The sequence below is a fragment of the Oncorhynchus tshawytscha genome, linkage group LG22 (genome assembly GCF_018296145.1).
Source record: "Oncorhynchus tshawytscha isolate Ot180627B linkage group LG22, Otsh_v2.0, whole genome shotgun sequence".
Lineage (NCBI taxonomy): Eukaryota > Metazoa > Chordata > Actinopteri > Salmoniformes > Salmonidae > Oncorhynchus > Oncorhynchus tshawytscha.
In genome coordinates, this window is record NC_056450.1 from 26,530,047 (window position 1) to 26,547,981 (window position 17,935).

The 17,935-nt window shown below is 41.9% G+C and overlaps 2 protein-coding genes across 7 annotated transcripts; both read left to right on the top strand.

Annotated features, from left to right (window-relative positions):
* The first annotated feature begins 957 nt into the window (after window positions 1-957).
* Window positions 958-8,997, top strand: LOC112222206 (5-aminolevulinate synthase, nonspecific, mitochondrial). Of its 6 annotated transcripts, XM_024384897.2 has the most exons (12): window positions 993-1,065; window positions 1,480-1,499; window positions 2,957-3,156; window positions 3,616-3,792; window positions 3,971-4,102; window positions 5,370-5,592; window positions 5,777-5,961; window positions 6,135-6,314; window positions 6,511-6,675; window positions 6,877-7,145; window positions 8,311-8,473; window positions 8,711-8,997. In XM_024384897.2, exons 3-12 carry the CDS (start codon window positions 2,973-2,975, stop codon window positions 8,869-8,871), a joined length of 1,839 nt encoding a protein of 612 aa, XP_024240665.1. In that variant the 5' UTR covers window positions 993-1,065; window positions 1,480-1,499; window positions 2,957-2,972; the 3' UTR covers window positions 8,872-8,997. The 6 variants fall into 6 exon arrangements, with proteins under 6 accessions (XP_024240662.1, XP_024240665.1, XP_042159924.1 ...); XM_024384894.2 differs by lacking the exon at window positions 1,480-1,499 and having other exon boundaries at window positions 958-1,065; XM_042303990.1 differs by lacking the exon at window positions 993-1,065 and having other exon boundaries at window positions 1,496-1,515.
* Window positions 8,998-12,714: 3,717 nt separating this feature from the next.
* On the top strand, window positions 12,715-16,814 carry LOC112222208 (dual specificity protein phosphatase 7). The gene is made up of 3 exons (XM_024384899.2): window positions 12,715-13,425; window positions 14,045-14,473; window positions 15,744-16,814. The coding sequence occupies exons 1-3, from the start codon at window positions 13,059-13,061 to the stop codon at window positions 16,052-16,054; spliced, it is 1,107 nt and encodes a 368-aa protein (XP_024240667.1). The 5' UTR covers window positions 12,715-13,058; the 3' UTR covers window positions 16,055-16,814.
* Window positions 16,815-17,935: the final 1,121 nt, after the last annotated feature.

A 17,935-nucleotide genomic window follows, 5' to 3' on the forward strand; every position in this document is an offset into this window, starting at 1 on the left:
GTTTGAAGGTAGGCCTTGAAATACTTCTACAGGTACACCTACAATTGACTCAAATGATGTCAATTAACTCAATTAGCCTATCAAAAGCTTCTAAAGCCATGACATAATTTTCTGGAATTTTCCAAGCTGAAGGCACAGTCAATTTAGTGTATGTTAACTTCTGACCCACTGAAATTGTGATACAGTGAGTTATAAGTGAAATAATCTGTAAACAATTGTTGGAAAAATACCATGTGTCATGCACAAAGTAGATGTCCTAACCGACTTGCAAAAACTATAGTTTGTTATCAAGAAATTTGTGGAGTGGTTGAAGAATGAGTTTTAATGACTCCAACCTAAGTGTATGTAATCTTCCGACTTCAACTGTAGGTTGGGGTGAAGTATTGTCTAATGTTGTTTTGGTCTCATGGAAGTATTGACTGGTCCAGTTCTAGGGAGGCGTTGCAGACTTTACTTTCCATAGAGGACAATGCTATGACATCATCAAAGAAATCCTGTCGGTGTATTTAGGCACTGTGATATACAGACATTAATTGCTAGTAATTGTGCACCCAGCTTCTTGTGGCCACTAGTCAAAGGTAATGCCTCCACCCGTTTCCTTCTGTGAGTACCATTTTTCTATACCATTTTTGCTATTGTCATGTGGTCATGAAAAAGTTTTTAAGCAATAATATGTAACACCATATGACTAGTATGTGCCACGAGATGGAGACAGTGATCATTGGTGCTTATGAAACATCATTTTCATTATGAAACACTCAACTACAAAGTCAGATTTCAGAGTTACAAAGTCAAAATTGGCACACGAACAAAAAAACGTTTGCTTTTTGGTATTAATTTAAGGTTAGGTATACGGTTGGCAGTGTGGTTAGGGTTAGGTTTAAAATAAAATGTTAAAAAGATAAATTGAAATGGGCGGGGTTTATGACTTAATGGCTATAGCAGCTATTGACGACCCGTTGGCAGGCGTGGCTCCTTGCGTGTAAAACAGCGCCGACGTCATCGGACAGAGTGTTGTTGAAACCCAGGCAGAGTGTGAGAACGAGACCAGAGAAACTTCAATTGGTAAACAAACGATATTTGAAAACCAATAACTGCACGGAATGTGCACCGTTTAACTAGGTAGCTAGCCAGCTTGCTTATGCCAGGTAGTGGCTTCGCTGGACTGTTGTAGCATGCGCATCCTCCATCAGTTATCCACAACTAACGTTAGCTGGTTAGCTAGCCACAGACAGTCTGGATAATAATCAGACAAGTTTGACCTTGATCTCTTTTCGCTGCTATTCAGAGAGAAAGTAGAGACGTTATCACGTTGTGGACGCTGCCAAATAGAAGGGTATTAGAAGTAGAGCATGGCTCCGATTTTTGTTTGTGTGTAAATGTTCTATCTGCTCTGAGTATGGTGACGATTGGTTCTAGCTACCTTCTAGTGTTCGATCACAAAGTTGTCTAACCACAAAATTGCATTTATTTTTGAAGGAAGCCTGCAAACTGTTGCAGTAAGTATTGTAGAAAGTAAGTAAGCTATAGTTTTGTCAATTAAATCATGTCAATGTTGAAGCTCACAGATAATATTTTATCACCGAGTTTGTTTTGACCATTGGTAAATGTTGATTCATGTAGGTATGTCTAAGAGACCTCTATCATATTTAGATAGGGTAACTAATCCAAATTGATCATGCCATATAGCACCCAGCTAATTGGCTTATGACCTTGAGGAGGGAGGAGGGGGTGGAGAGGGTAGAGGTACCTCACCTGACTTGTTGCTAGATAGTCAGACCATAGTTACTATTTAACAAAGACTGGCTGTGGCTGTGCATACAGTGTCAGTGGGTCTTTGCATTACATGAGCTGTGATGCAACATGGACCCACCCTCAGCCCCTGGTTTGATAAAGAGGGAAAAAATAGATGGGATGGTAGTCCTAGGTTATATTACAATGATTCACTTGAACAGACAGATGGTTGTGCTGTCTTTTGTTTGGTAAGTATCCTCTCAGCTGTTGTAGTCTTATGTGTTGTTGTCCATGGTTTCAGGCAGGCTCTTGAGTGGCCCTCCTGTTTTTCCTCATGTCAAGGGCAGCTGACTACAAGCTGAACGAAAGTGATGCCTCGGGCTATGAGCATTTTACATCTACTCTTCTCTGTATGTTGGTTAGCTTAGTATCTGTTCAGTCATGTTTAGAAAGTTCTTTTCCTTCTGTTCAGTCAAAGTGGAATGGGATGTTTTCAGGTAAGGAATGTTTGTTTGTTTTTAATGGCTGAGACTATTTGGACTTTTATGAATTTCAACATCTTGGCATTGATCTTTATGCTCATGATAGGATATATTGTGGGTTCATATTCATAATACAATATAGCCTTGTCTTGTCTAAATGTCTGGTCTCTTTGGACTAATTGTTTTTGGACAAAGTTTTTGTTTCAATAGAATATTCATTTTATTTTCCTGCTCTTCATTTTCATGTTTTGTTTGAAGTTGGCGTGCAGCTAGAGATGAAAGCCTGGTGACTCTAATTTGACCTCATGTGGGGCGGCAGGTAGCCTAGTGGTTAGAACGTTGGACTAGTAACGGAAAGTTTGCAAGATCGAATCCCCGAGCTGACAAGGTAAAAATCTGTTGTTCTGCCCATGAACAGGCAGTTAACCCACTGTTCCTAGGCCGTCATTGAAAATAAGAATTTGTTCTTAACTGACTTGCCTGTTTAATAAAGGTGAAAAAATAAAAACTGTGATGATAGTCAAAAGTAGCCAACACAGACAGAGCTTAGTGTGGTAGCCCTCTCTGACCCCCCCCCCCAGCTTATATAAATAGATCTCCGCTGATCATATTTCACCGCCTCACCAAATGCACCAAGCTCTACCATCCATCCGATCCGCTGTCAATCTGGGACCAGAAAGGAAATATTTTTTGATTCCGGTGATAGGCTAGACCAACATCTCTTCCTTTCTCCTTCCCAGATTCAGAGGGTCTAAGATGGACACTGTTATCCGCCGATGCCCCTTCCTGACTATGGTGCCCCGGGTGTTCCTGCAGCTGGCAGGGAAGTCATCCCTGGTTGGCTATGCCCTGAAGTGCCCTGTGATGATGGACCTGGCCTCACGCCCTCTGGCCAGAGCTCTCTCCTCTTCAGTCTCAGTGTCCACACCAACAAACGATGGTGAGTACATTAGTTCCTCATAGTCACTTATTATAACAAGCCTTTCGCTACACTCGCATTAACATCTGCTAACCATGTGTATGTGACAAATAAAATTTGATTTGATTTATAAATGGTTTTAAATGGGCTACGTTATTGATTTATTGCATAGAGATGCAATGTTGTGCTATTTTACTAATCTTGCTTGAGGCTTGCTTATGGTAGGGCTCAATGCTTCTTTGTAAAATATTGTTCTTAATCAAATTACTGTGCAAATGTGACTGGCAACTCACCCATACAAATAGTCATAAATGTAACCTATTAGGGCTGTGAAGAATCTTGCACTCAACAGCATTTATGCTCAACAGCATTTATTTTATTTTCATATTTTCCTCAGTGCCGAAATAGGCCTAAATAATTCAATAAAAGATAAATTCATGTATTAATCAAAGATAAATCCTCCTCTTGTTGTCACTGTAGAGTCAGAGAAGGGGGTCCAGCTGCCCCCGGGCCACCCCATGCCCCTTGCTGGCCAGCCTGTGGGCTCCAAATGCCCCTTCCTGGCGGCTGAGATGGTGCAGAAGAACACCAGCGTGGTGAGGGAGGCCTGCATCGAGCTGTCGGAGGACGTACAGGACAGGAGCACCGTCCACACAGGTAAACATGTGACCTGTCTTTGACCTTCTCCACTCAGTTGTGTAAGCAGAGGTCAGTGTGTTAATAAAGCTTGTTATGGATAGTCACCTTTCAAGGAATTTGTCATAGTGAAAATGTGTCATAGACGGAGTCTAGTTGATCACTCTTTAACAGTGTTTATCCCCCTTTATTGATACAGAGAAGTCTCAATTCGATCCCACTGTGGTGGACCTGATCAACGCTGACAGGGCTGACCTAGGCACCCTGAAAAACATGCTGAAACGGCGTACCCCCAAGGTTTCTCACTTACTGCAAGACAACCTACCCAAAGGTAAGCACCTGCTCACATGTATCCTCTTACACTTGGGGCAAATGTTTCTTCTAAGCTGCGTGCATAGAGAAGCACGAGATTCTACTTCCCTCAACTTTCTAGCATTTTCCCTGTTACTTAACACTGTCAACTTTCCCTTTACTGTGGGAATTGTGATGGAATCAACACAATATTAGCCACTTTCAATGCAACATACTGAAAGAAAACATACTATACAAGACTTAGTATGCAAAACTAACTGCAAGATATTTTGTTGTAGGCAGAATGCAGCGGAGACTGATTCTATTGCATTGACAGGCACTACTCAGGCCCATACTCTACACAAATTGCTTCGCCATAACCAATCAGAGCTGCAGTACGCCTATATGCAAATAGACCATTGCCAACAAATGTTGGCCATTCACTTTGAACTGGACTGTTTTACAGCATGAGCGGTTGTGCTTGTTTTGAGATCAAAGCGAAAGCTGCATGTACTGTAGCCACAAGTGCACATTTGTTCATATTCTTTGCTAGTTAGTGAGTTATTAGCCCAATTAAAGCTAATTTGTAGTCCGCAATGTGGGAGTTACTGCTTCCTACAAGAGCACAAAACGTGTACATTTCTAGCTGTCTTTGAAAAGCGAGTCATGTAAAGATATTTTTTTATGTCTTAAAGGGGAAGTGTTGTATTTTGAGACAGATTTGAATAAGCTACGTAGCCAATAGGCAGAGGGTGGCATAATTTGTCTGATTCTTTGTAATAATGGCATGGGAATAATAATTCATTTTATTTTGTAAAGTTGTTTCTTGAATCAAACAACACAACAAAATGTTCAGTCACCTCCTTGTCTCAAGGACAAGTGGAGAAACAGGTTAATGTCAAGCCCTACATCTTTAAACACCACACATTGGCTGTTACTGTAGGCTGAATGATAGAACTGCTATTTTCATGTTCAAATGTTATGTGATGCATTTTCGCCAGAGTTTTTTTTTGTTAGGCCACTCTGGTAAGCCTACATTATGATCAAATAGCCACGGTAGCCTACTTCGTCACTGTTAAAACTAACTTAAAGCTGGCACACCCTCCAGTGTTAACAGTAAACATGCGCCGGAAGTTGCACAGAATTTTCACAACGTTGAAGTTTGCGCTCAGCAGAATTAGAGGGAACATTTCTTGGGGCTACATATTATATTTTTGTGTAACAATTGTTTGGGTACCCCTGATTTTAGAAAGAGTCTGCATCCAAACTACAGTCACAAAACCTTATGCATCGTATTTATTTTGCAGCATCTGCCAACTTCCACTACGACAAGTTCTTTGAGAAGAAGATCGATGCCAGGAAGAAGGATCACAGCTACCGGGTGTTTAAGACAGTGAACCGGCGCGCCACGTCCTTTCCCATGGCAGACGACTACTCTGAGTCGCTCCTCATCAAGAGAGACGTTTCTGTGTGGTGCAGCAACGACTACCTGGGCATGAGCCGACACCCCCGCGTCAACCAAGCCATCATGTGTGTGGGTCATGCAGGTCACAGGAAATGTAGATGGTTGTTTAAGATGGATGGAGGTTGACTAGATGGGTGTAGATCCTAGCCATAGGCATGCAGTTATAACACCATCTTAGAAATGTGGAGTTCCACTTGTAGTTTTCCAAAGAAGACAATTTCTTATCAAAGGCCTCTTCTCTTTCTTTAGGGATACATTACAGAAGCACGGGGCAGGAGCTGGAGGAACACGGAACATCTCAGGGACCAGTAAGTTCCATGTGGACCTGGAGTACGAGCTGGCCGACCTGCATGGCAAAGATGCTGCGCTGCTCTTCACTTCCTGCTTCGTGGCCAATGACTCCACGCTATTCACTCTGGCTAAGATTCTCCCAGGTACTGATACGGATTCTGAAACAACGGACTCAAACCTAGTCGTTTTTCATACACTTCTTCATTCCATGTTCTATAGTAGCTAAAAAATGACTGATTCTCCACTTTACATTATATTACATGCTAATGGACAAAATGATCTGTATAAAAACAACAACAAATGTTCCTGTTCCCAGGTTGTGAGATCTACTCCGATGCAGGGAACCATGCATCGATGATCCAGGGTATAAGGAACAGCGGGGCCAAGAAGTTCATCTTCCGTCACAACGATGTCAACCATTTACGAGAGCTGCTGCATAAGTCTGACCCTGCCACCCCCAAGATTGTGGCCTTTGAGACCGTGCACTCCATGGATGGTGGGTTTACGATTTGTTGCATTTAAAAATATATATATTATTATTTTTAAATTTAAACAAATCATAAAGACAGTATTAGAACCAAAAATACGTAAAGAAAGCATTTTTCCTGATGTGTACTGCATATACAAAACTTGCCTGTTATCCAATCTGATTGTGGGAATCTAAAGGAGGTTGTATTGTGGATGTTTTCTAGGCGCTGTGTGTCCTCTGGATGAGATGTGTGACGTGTCCCATGAGTTTGGGGCCATTACGTTTGTGGACGAGGTACATGCTGTTGGCTTGTATGGGGCCAGGGGTGGCGGCATCGGCGACAGGGACGGCGTCATGCACAAAATGGACATAATCTCAGGAACTCTCGGTAAGATGACTTGGGGCTAGCTTATAAATGATAAGATGTCATTGCTATAGCACCTTTGTAGGTAATTGTCTTACACTCCCCCCACCCCCTTCAAATTAATATTGTTATGATCAAATATTTAACTCACCCAAACGTTCAGATCAATTTAAAACATCTTTACTTGGTTTATACCTTACCTCGTATATTCATTCCCCCATCCAGGTAAGGCATTTGGCTGTGTGGGCGGCTACATCGCTGGTACCAACGCCCTGGTGGACACGGTGCGCTCCTACGCAGCAGGCTTCATTTTCACTACCTCCCTGCCACCCATGCTGCTGGCTGGGGCCCGGGAGTCCATCCGCACCCTGAAGGGGGAGGAGGGCCGTGTGCTGCGCAGGAAACACCAGAGGAACGTCAAGCTGCTTCGCCAGATGCTGATGGACTCGGGCCTGCCCATTGTCTACTGCCCCAGCCACATCATCCCTGTCCGTGTAAGACAGGCCTGTTAACCTCTCTGGGATATGTGGGACGGCAGCGTCCCACCTCGCCAACAGCCAGTGAAAGTGCAGGGAGCCAAATTCAAAACAAAAATCTCATAATTAAAATTCCTCAAGCATATAAGTATTTTACACCATTTTAAAGATAAAATCCTAAAAAGGTTCATGCAACCACTGTGTCAGATTTCAAAAAAACTTTACGGAAAAAGCAAACCATGCAATAATCTGAGTACAGCGTTCAGACAACAAAGCAGCCAAAAAGATATCCGCCATATTGGGTAGTCAACATTAGTCAGAAATAGCATTATAAATATTCACTTACCTTTGATCTTCATCAGAATGCACTCCCAGGAATCGCAGTTCCACAATAAATGTTTGTTTTGTTCGATTATATCCAAATAGCTTCTTTTGTTAAGGCGTTTGGTAAACAAATCCAAAAGCGCGTTCAGGTTGCGTCGGACGAAAAGTTCAAAATGTTCCGTTACAGCCCGTAGAAACTTGTCAAACTAAGTATAGAATCAATCTTTAGGATGTTTTTATCATAAATCTTCAATAATGTTCCAACCGGAGAATTCCTGTGTCTGTAGAAAAGCAATGGAACAAGAGCTAACTCTCCCGTGACCGCGCCTTAGAGCCTGTGGCACTCTGCCAGACACCTGGCTCATTCCTCTCATTCGGTGCCACGTCACAGTAGAAGCCTCAAACAAAGTTCTAAAGACTGTCGACATCTAGTGGAAGCCTTAAGAAGTGCAACATAACCAATATCCCACTGTATCTACAATAGGGGCTGAGTTAAACTACAAGCCTCAGATTTCCCACTTCCTGGTTGGATTTTTGCCTGCCATATGAGTTCTGTTATACTCATGTTATACTCAGACATCATTCAAACAGTTTTAGAAACTTCAGTGTTTTCTATCCAATACTACTAAAATATGCATATATTAGCATCTGGGACAGAGTAGCAGGCAGTTTACTCTGGGCACCTTATTCATCCAAGCTACTCAATACTGCCCCCCCTGTCACCAAGAAGTTAATCAAGTTTTAAACTATGGAAACAAGAGAAGGGACATTCTATCAACAGTGGCTGTTATATTTCATGCTTAAAGAAAATGTTTTCTAATTTATCAACTGAGGATTCATCTTTGACCCCTTGTTGCAGGTGGCGGACGCAGCCAAGAACACAGAGGTGTGTGACATCATGATGTCTCGCTACTACATCTATGTGCAGGCCATCAACTACCCCACTGTGGCTCAGGGAGAGGAGGTCCTCCGCATCGCCCCCACCCCACACCACACTCCCCAGATGATGCAGTACTTTGTCGGTAAGCACACTGCCCAATGAGTTTTTGTGGTTTTTAGCATGTAATAGTTTTGGATTTGTATGATTTTAACTTATTCAATGTTGCTAAAATGGCCTCCATTTGGTGGGATAAATATGTCCATGCTGACTGCTAGAACTCAAGTAAGAATCTGCTATAGTGTTTCTTGTATGTTATTTTTTTTAAATAAAGTACAACTAAAATGTGATCCATTACATGTGAATGTGTTCCTGGCCACAGAACGTCTGGTGAAGGCCTGGAAGGAGGTGGGTCTGGAGCTAAAACCTCACTCGTCAGGGGAGTGTAACTTCTGCCAGCAGCCTCTCCACTTTGAGCTGATGACTGAGAGAGAGCGGTCTTTCTTCACCGGCATGAGTCACATGATATCAGCCAGAGCCTAAAAGTTGATTATATACCCCTTCCCCATATCAAATCTCTATTTAAGATATTTATTCTCTTATCAATGTACAACTCCATCACCATGTATGAAATATTATTAATTACAAATAAATGTTTGCGGAAAGTTATACTTTTGCTATTGTATTTCTTGAGCAACCATTCTGTTACTACAATTTCTTTTTTGAAAAGATAAGGTCAGGGTTGACAGGGAAAATTATCTTTATTATCACTTTGGCACCGTGGAAATGATGTAACATTGTCTCTCAACCAAATGTCAGCCTTGACAAACGTTAAACATGCCCTTTGCTCTAACACACACATCACCAGAGTGATTGAGCAAATCTGAAACCACTGTCAGAACACACTTTTGAGAACTATTTTCTCTATGCATTTTAGTCAGAAATGGATGACATCCAATGTTTTTCAGAAGTTGCTAGTTAGTCCTGGCCGACGTTAACCATGGGGTGTTCCTATTCCCCCAATAATTCCATTGAGCCATTACTCCAATTTGAGTACGATTGCCGCCTTAACTGTGTTTTAACATGCTGAAAAATGTGGCATTGTGCCCCCTCATACACTCATTCTGCTTTGTGCCTTCAATATTTGCTCATTTAGCATAAGCTAAAGGCTCCCAGACGGAGCAGAACATTTACTATACATTTACTATGCTTGGATTAACTATACTCTGTTTGAACTGTTTTCATTCTAACTAATCTGGGTTTAGAGGGCTTCAAATGGAGAGTCAACACTCCAGAACATTACACATCATTCATTGTTTAATGTCTTCTTTCAAAACCCCATAGGGTCTTTTTCAAACGGTAAACGTGACATTATGAAATATTGATTTGTTCCTTAGTACTTTTGCACATCATATTCATAAGGCAACTTGGTCATGAGTCCCTTTTTATCACGAAGGCTGTGAGGCCGATACGTAAGCTTATTAAATATCAGTGATCCTACCAAGAGCAGTGTGCGGTTTCCTTTTTCCTTCATCTTGTTCAACTGTTGCCATGCACCTGCAAAGAGATTGCTCAGATGTGTGAGTGCCTTTTGAATTTTGTATTACTTGGGTCCTATTTGACATGCTATCAAAGTTTGAATACCATTGTGAAAGTAGTAGCATATTACTATTGCCTTGTAGGTCAGTCATTGAGGTGTATAACTAACTGATCAGTACCTTCAACATGCCTTTCTTTCCACCAGAGGGAATAGCAGTGCATCTCATTTCCTAGAGTTGTGTTGTCTCTCAAACTACAATCATTCCTCTCATCTACTGTGTGTGCAGCAACTGCAATGTGCCACTAGATGGGGTAATACAACAGGATATTATGACTTTTCTTAACTTGGTTTTGAAGCTATGTCAATGTTTTGAAGGCATACCATAACATATAGACTGTTTTCTTCTCAATAGTTCCAAATTGATCATGTCAGGATATAAATGTTAAAGAAATAATGCGTTTCATCAGGTGACCACATTTTCTAGTGTATGGTGGAAGCTGTTTAACAACGTGATGGTTAACTGGTAGGCACCATGAGCCAAAGGCCTTCATTTCCAATATGTTACATTTATGAGGAGAAAAAACACTGTTATTTACGAGGGTTAGCTACACACTTAACATCTGCACAAGAGAAGAGTTTGTGCACGAATGGGGTGCGTGAGATGGTTCAAAGCAGCGATCTCAAACATGCAAACTCAGTATCCAGGCAAATCAAAGATATATCCTGCTGTTCCTAAGAAAGTGAGAGAGCGACAGAGTATTACCATGAGCTCACGTTCTGAGAGTATTATGTCATTGAAATGCTTCTCCGAGTGCACTAGTCCGGTGACCAGCACCACTCATGCAAAGCCAGGCCTAATTGATCATAGTGAGAGTCTCATGCCACTGCAGCATTGAGAGACTGTTTATACCCTCTTTTTAAGTCATTTTGAGTTCAGATTTGTTCGTATAATATATTATTGTTTCTTGTATGTAGTTGGATGCAAGAGAGCAGTCATCTGGCAAAGGTACACACAGCATTATTCAGAGTGCATTTCATTAGCACTTGCAGTTGACCCCCGATGGCTACATTATCGAGGAAAACTGTACTTTATATGCCTGTGATATGTGGTTGTCCCACCTAGCCATCATAGGATGAATGCACTAACTGTAAATCGCTCTGGATAAGAGTGTCTGCTAAATGACAAATGTAAATGTAATTATGATATGCATTTAAAATGAAAACGTATGCATGTGGCTGCTAATGTTGTGTGGTGGAACAATGTTTTTAAATGGGGTTACTTTGAAATATGCATGTATGGCATTTCCCTAGTAATTACCATGTTTTTTTATGATATGGGCTCAAAAGCTGGTGAATCAAAGCTGCTGAATCAAGTAAATGTCTCAATCCCAAAACACAAACCCAATCCCAGGCTCTAATTTCGTCCTCCAGAATGTCATTCGCAGAGTAAACTTTCCACCTTAGTGCACTTGGCAGAGCCTTCTGTATACTACGTTCTGTATTGTATTTGACCTCATTTTCTTACACTCACATCATTCATCATAGTGTAAATGCACACCCTGCAGTTCCTTATCAGGGAATATCAGCGGCCCACGGCTCTGCACTGCACTCTGAGGAGAGAACTCCGTGTCTCTCCCACTCACGTGCACACACACACACACTCGTTATCTCAAGCACAAGTACACACTCATCAGTGGTGGTCCTGGGGATTCGTTTTACTGCAATCATCGTCTTTGTAATCCTCTGTGATTATAACAAAACACATCCTGTGCTTCCTTCTCAGAAAGAAAGAGAGCCAGAGATGTCTTCTGGCAGGACAAACATGTTGGCCAGGCCAGTGTTTCTGAAAAGGTTAGTGGCTAAGATAATCAGGGCCTTAGCATTATATGAATGTAACATTCACTACACTATGTCTCTGATCACAGATGATGAATGCCATAATGACGGGGTAAAATCAGAGGGTAGGGGACTGGTGGGTACAGGCTATGTTCGAGGGAGAGCGAGAGGAAGGAACATCCGCAGACCGCATACTGCACACAGAGAATTGGGTGGAAATCTATTAAAAATGATCAAAGGAAAGCAGCCAATTTAGGGGATTTTTCCCCCACCAACAACCCCTTTTCAGAACCCGCATGGGTCTAACTTTATTTGAATATTCCCATATAGATGATCTACAGATGGTTATACTATCAACAAACTATATGTTGATAAGCAACTGCTTACTAAGTTAGGTTTAGAATAAGCGAAGGGTTATGGTTAGGATCAGGGCTAAGGTTAGGGGGTTTAGTTTTAGTGGATAGTTGAAATGTTGTTGACAGTTATGGAACATTTACAGAACATCTACTTGGGACTATCAAAATAGTGTTACCCCAGCATGCCATGCTATGAGACTGGAGAGGATGAGGTTCAATGGTGTTACAGGATGATAGCATCTCAAATATTGTGTTTTGGCCAGCATCCATGTAAAAAGGTCAACAGGCTAACCTGTGGTCCTCAGTGTTTATTATCATATGCAACTATTTACAATAATATGACCACACATGACCAAAAAAACAAACATCACTGCATACAAATAAGAAAAGAGCAGGTTTATGTTGCATAGCCTACATATTAAACATAATTAACGAGTGAAAAAAATATATTTTGATCATTCAAAGATTGATAGAATAATGCATTTTCTGTATACCTAATTTAATAATAAAATAACATTAAAATAATAATACAATTATAATACACTTTCAAATCGGTTATTTATTACACAGTAATAGCCTAGAGGAGGGATTACTACATCTCCATCTATGTCTTTAAATCCTGAAGCAAGCACCTCCCTCTCTTGAGTTGCTCCACTGTCAAGTACATTTCCTCTGCATCGGAATGGCAAAGGGAGAACGTGCTCCAAGTAGTGCGACTGTCAGTGTCGAATAGTTCGTGTTAATGTCTGGTGTTATTATTGCATAGGAACAAATGCAGGAGTTGCTTACCTGGGCGTGTATATGTGGTTAGAGGGAAATCAACGCTCCCGCTCAAACCGGTAATTTGATACATGTTTTAAAAACATTTGAGCTTTGATGTTTGAGTTAGCATGTTCCAGTGTTTCTCCTCGAAATAGTCATTCGTCTCTTGGTGTACAATGTAGCGTCATTTGTGTATTAGCCTACCTGCATGAATGTAACATGATATTTAGTTCGATATGACTAATGTGACTGAAAGTAAAAGCGTAGAATGGCTTCAACTCGAGTTGGAATCCGGGGGAAGTTCGCTGCTTTTGTTGGACTGCCGATCGCACGAGCTTTACGAATCATCCCACATAGAAACGGCGATCAATTTGGCAATTCCAGCATTGATGCTGCGAAGGTTTAAGAAGGGCAACATACCCATCCGAACTATCATACCGAACCACGAAGACAAGGAGAAATTCGTTAGACGTTGCAATACAGATACAGTGATTCTGTACGATGAGTGCACTGTGGACTGGCAGGATGGGGCCACTGGCTCGGTTCTGGGACTACTTCTTCAGAAACTATGGGACGACGGATGTAAAGCATATTACCTGGAAGGCAAGTTACATTTTTGCCTTTATATTGTTTTTTTAATAGGATATGTAGATTATTCCTTGTCTAACTTTCCGTGCACTGTATATAAAGTAGGGTTAAAATATACTTTAGACGAACAACTCAAATCAATCCATTTGAATTATATAGATAGTATATACAATAGGGCATAGTTTTGAAGGTAGCCCACATCTATTGTGCCTCAAACTTTGAGAAGAAGTGTGACTGAGAATCTCAATTAAAATTCCAAAATGGCTACGCCATGTTTTGCTACTGTTGGAAAAGGGCATGCATTTCATGAATGTTCTGCTGTGTAGGAAATAACTATTGCCCATACAGTTTTCAGTAATGGTATAGATCGCATACAATTGTTATTGAGTCAGTCCTATTCACATGTTATTAACATGTTATTCATAGTAAACAAAACGTAGTACACAGCCTATTACTTAATTTGACTATTTGTCAGTCATTATATTTAAACTCTAACAAATAATATTTGACCTCAATCTCTGTTCTGTTGTTACAGTTTTAATAATAATAATAATTATATGAATATAATGCTTGGCTGTGATACACAGGACAACACATACACAATTTTATAACTCCTTGGTTATTTTGATCTCAGGGGGATTTGGGAAGTTTCAGACCGAGTACCCAGAGCACTGTGAAACCCTCCTGGACAGCTCCTGTCCCAGCTCCTCTCCCCCTCTCTCTGTCCTAGGCTTCGGAAGTCTCCGGATCAGTTCCGACCTCTCAGATGGTGAATCGGACCGTGAGCCGAGCAGCGCCACAGAGTCTGAGGAGAGCCCCCTTCCCAACATCCAACCTGCCTTCCCAGTCCAGATCCTCCCCTTCCTTTACCTGGGCTGTGCCAAAGACTCCACCAACCTGGACGTGCTGGGCCAGTACAACATCAAGTACATCCTGAACGTCACGCCCAATCTCCCCAACATGTTTGAACATGACGGCCTCTTCACGTACAAGCAGATCCCCATCTCGGACCACTGGAGTCAGAACTTGTCCCAGTTCTTTCCAGAGGCCATATCCTTCATCGGTGAGTAGCTGACTTACTGTGCGGGGGAAAACATGATAGATCACATTGTGTTCCAAAAGTGACTATCTGTGGAGAACGAAGCCTGTAGGAAAAGACACACGGGCAAACCTAGTATATGATACACCTCTGTGAATTACAGTGAGAAAGAGGAAGTGGTTTGCTGTCCACCTAATGTTCTTGGTTTATTTGAGTCATATTTGTATTATGATTTGAATCATTGTTACCGCTAAGTTCCTGGTCTACCCAGTGGTATTGCTCATCACTGAAACCCCCTTGTGTGATGAAGCTATGGCTTTTACTTTCACATCTGGTTACAGATGATGTCACAAGTCAACATAACTGCCTATTGGTGTCTTCTTTTTGATTGTTTTTCTCTCTATAACAAAAAAATCGATATATTGGTCCATCCACCACCTCTCTTCGGGTATGTAATGGTCAAAAAGAGAGCTGGACTGAAGTCGCAGTTGCTCGGCACAAGGGACAATACCTGTGCTGCTGATGAACTTCCTGGATCATTTTTAGTGTCATACAGTATGTCTGTTATCACACAGTCGCTACAGTCCCGCTAGTTTTCTTTGCATCCTCGTCTGAATGTCGCGGTTGTGCACATTTGTACAGAATGGGGTGAGTTTACGTCATCTCTTTATTATGCATGGAAATACCTTTGAGCAGATTTCCAACATTAAACCTGGAGCTGATTTGCTGGTGTTTTTACTCTTTAATGTCCCCCCAAAATGTAAATAATAATTCATTTTTTTGCTCAGATAACTTGGGAGGGCCAAGTTGGGGAACCCTAACTTACAGAAACCCACAACAGCACCGCAAACCTTCTAGGTTATGTATGTTTGTACAAGTGGTGATTCCAGGCTTGTTGTGCACCAGTTTGTCGATGGGGTTAGTGGTAGAGGAATGAAACATGGCTTCCACTCTCTATGGCTGCCTGTGTTTGGTTATCAGGTCATGAGTCTAACTCTAATGTATCCTGGTTGTGGTGGAGTCCAGGGCGTTTCACCCTGCTGGGATTAACTCACTATAAATTATATTTCCTTTGACAAATGGAGATGTCATTCAACAAAGATAAAGGTCTACTTACTGTCTCCCTTGATCCTCATGAGAAAACAATAAGAAGCAGGCCTACATGTTAGCTATTGTGTGTTGAACCTTATGAACACACTATCAAGCCCTGAGAGTCTGAAGTCTATGTGGGATCTGATCATAAAACCAGTCTTATTTGACTCATGTTGACCTTCTTCCTCACTTGTACATGTAGATGAGGCTCGGTCCAAGCAGTGTGGCGTCCTGGTACACTGTCTGGCTGGTATCAGCCGCTCTGTGACCGTGACCGTGGCCTACTTGATGCAGAGGCTCAGCCTGTCCCTCAATGACGCCTATGACTTTGTCAAGAGGAAGAAGTCCAACATCTCCCCCAACTTCAACTTCATGGGCCAACTGCTGGACTTCGAGAGGACACTGGGGCTGCACAGCCTGTGTGACAACCACTCCTCCTCCAATGAGCAGCTCTACTTCACCACGCCGACCAATCACAACATGTTCCAGTTGGACACTCTGGAGTCGACGTGAGGAGACGGAGAAGGCAGGGTTTAGCGGCCATGTTGCTTCATCAGTCTCTACATGGTATTTTGTAGCCTGTCAGGAAAAGGAAAATAGTCCTGGAACTGCAGCTGGTAGTGAGAGACTGAGGAGGCTCACCTATCGTGCAAGTGATTTAAGTATGGATTTTTATAGCCCACGGTGCTCCCCAGTATGCTTTAAAAAAGTACATACTTTGTTTGGTCCACGCTCTGATGCCTTATCGTCTATAATAGTGAATAATGGTATGGTTATTGCAGGAAATGTCATTATTATGAGCTAACTCTGAGATGGTTTAACTGTTATTTCATATTCTCGAGCTGTAATGTGGATGTGTCAGTTGTTTTCCTAACAAATGTGGCTAATGCGTTGGTCTGAAGGAAGAGGTTGGCCATGGAGAATGTGAATCAATGTTTTCTGGGACCAAACAGATTCTTTTGAATGCTACTTTTGCTGAGGAGATGGGGCTACTTTAAGTTGGCCTTGAATGACTGTAATGTTCCTTTTGATGACTGTAACGTTCCTTTTGATGGCTGTAACGTTCCTGTTGATGACTGTAACGTTCCTTTTGATGACTGTAACGTTCCTTTTGATGACTGTAACGTTCCTTTTGATGACTGTAACGTTCCTGTTGATGACTGTAACGTTCCTGTTGATGACTGTAACGTTCCTGTTGATGACTGTAACGTTCCTGTTGATGACTGTAACGTTCCTGTTGATGGCTGTAACGTTCCTGTTGATGGCTGTAACGTTCCTTCCTGTTGATGGCTGTAACATTCCTGTTGATGACTGTAACGTTCCTGTTGATGACTGTAACGTTCCTGTTGATGACTGTAACGTTCCTGTTGATGACTGTAACGTTCCTGTTGATGACTGTAACGTTCCTGTTGATGACTGTAACGTTCCTGTTGATGACTGTAACGTTCCTGTTGATGACTGTAACGTTCCTGTTGATGACTGTAACGTTCCTGTTGATGACTGTAACGTTCCTGTTGATGACTGTAACGTTCCTGTTGATGACTGTAACGTTCCTGTTGATGACTGTAACTAACGTTCCTGTTGATGACTGTAACGTTCCTGTTGATGACTGTAACGTTCCCCTGTTGATGACTGTAACGTTCCTGTTGATGACTGTAACGTTCCTGTTGATGACTGTTGATGACGTTCCTGTTGATGACTGTAACGTTCCTGTTGATGACTGTAACGTTCCTGTTGATGACTGTAACGTTAGCGTTCCTGTTGATGACTGTAACGTTCCTGTTGATGACCCTGTTGATGACTGTAATGACGTTCCTGTTGATGACTGTAACGTTCCTGTTGATGACTGTAACGTTCCTGTTGATGACGTTCCTGTTGATGACTGTAACGTTCCTGTTGACTGTAACGTTCCCTGTTGATGACTGTAACGTTCCTGTTGATGACTGTAACGTTCCTGTTGATGACGTTCCTGTTGATGACTGTAACGTTCCGTTGATGACTGTAACGTTCCTGTTGATGACTGTAACGTTCCCGTTGATGACTGTAACGTTCCTGTTGATGACTGTTCCGATGACTGACGTTCCTGTTGATGACTAACGTTCCTGTTGATTTCCTGTTGATGACTGTAACGTTCCTGTTGATGACTGTAACGTTCCTGTTGATGACTGTAACGTTCCTGTTGATGACTGTAACGTTCCTGTTGATGACTGTAACGTTCCTGTTGATGACTAATGTTCCTGTTGATGACTGTAACGTTCCTGTTGATGACTTCCTTCCTGTTGATGACTAACGTTCCTGTTGATGACTGTAACGTTCCTGTTGATGACCTGTTGTTGATGACTGTAACGTTCCTGTTGATGACTGTAACTGTTCCTTCCTGTTGATGACTTGATG

What these genes read in the sequence shown, in the direction of transcription:
- LOC112222208 (XM_024384899.2), top strand. Translation starts at nt 13,059, where the DNA reads ATGACTAATGTGACTGAAAGTAAAAGCGTAGAATGGCTTCAACTCGAG. An exon ending in TAAAGCATATTACCTGGAAG is followed by an intron (nt 13,426 to 14,044) that starts GCAAGTTACATT and finishes TTTTGATCTCAG; the next exon opens with GGGGATTTGGGAAGTTTCAG. An exon ending in AGAGGCCATATCCTTCATCG is followed by an intron (nt 14,474 to 15,743) that starts GTGAGTAGCTGA and finishes TTGTACATGTAG; the next exon opens with ATGAGGCTCGGTCCAAGCAG.
- LOC112222206 (XM_024384893.2), top strand. Translation starts at nt 2,176, where the DNA reads ATGTTTAGAAAGTTCTTTTCCTTCTGTTCAGTCAAAGTGGAATGGGAT. An exon ending in GTCCACACCAACAAACGATG is followed by an intron (nt 3,157 to 3,615) that starts GTGAGTACATTA and finishes TTGTCACTGTAG; the next exon opens with AGTCAGAGAAGGGGGTCCAG. An exon ending in GACCGTGCACTCCATGGATG is followed by an intron (nt 6,315 to 6,510) that starts GTGGGTTTACGA and finishes GATGTTTTCTAG; the next exon opens with GCGCTGTGTGTCCTCTGGAT.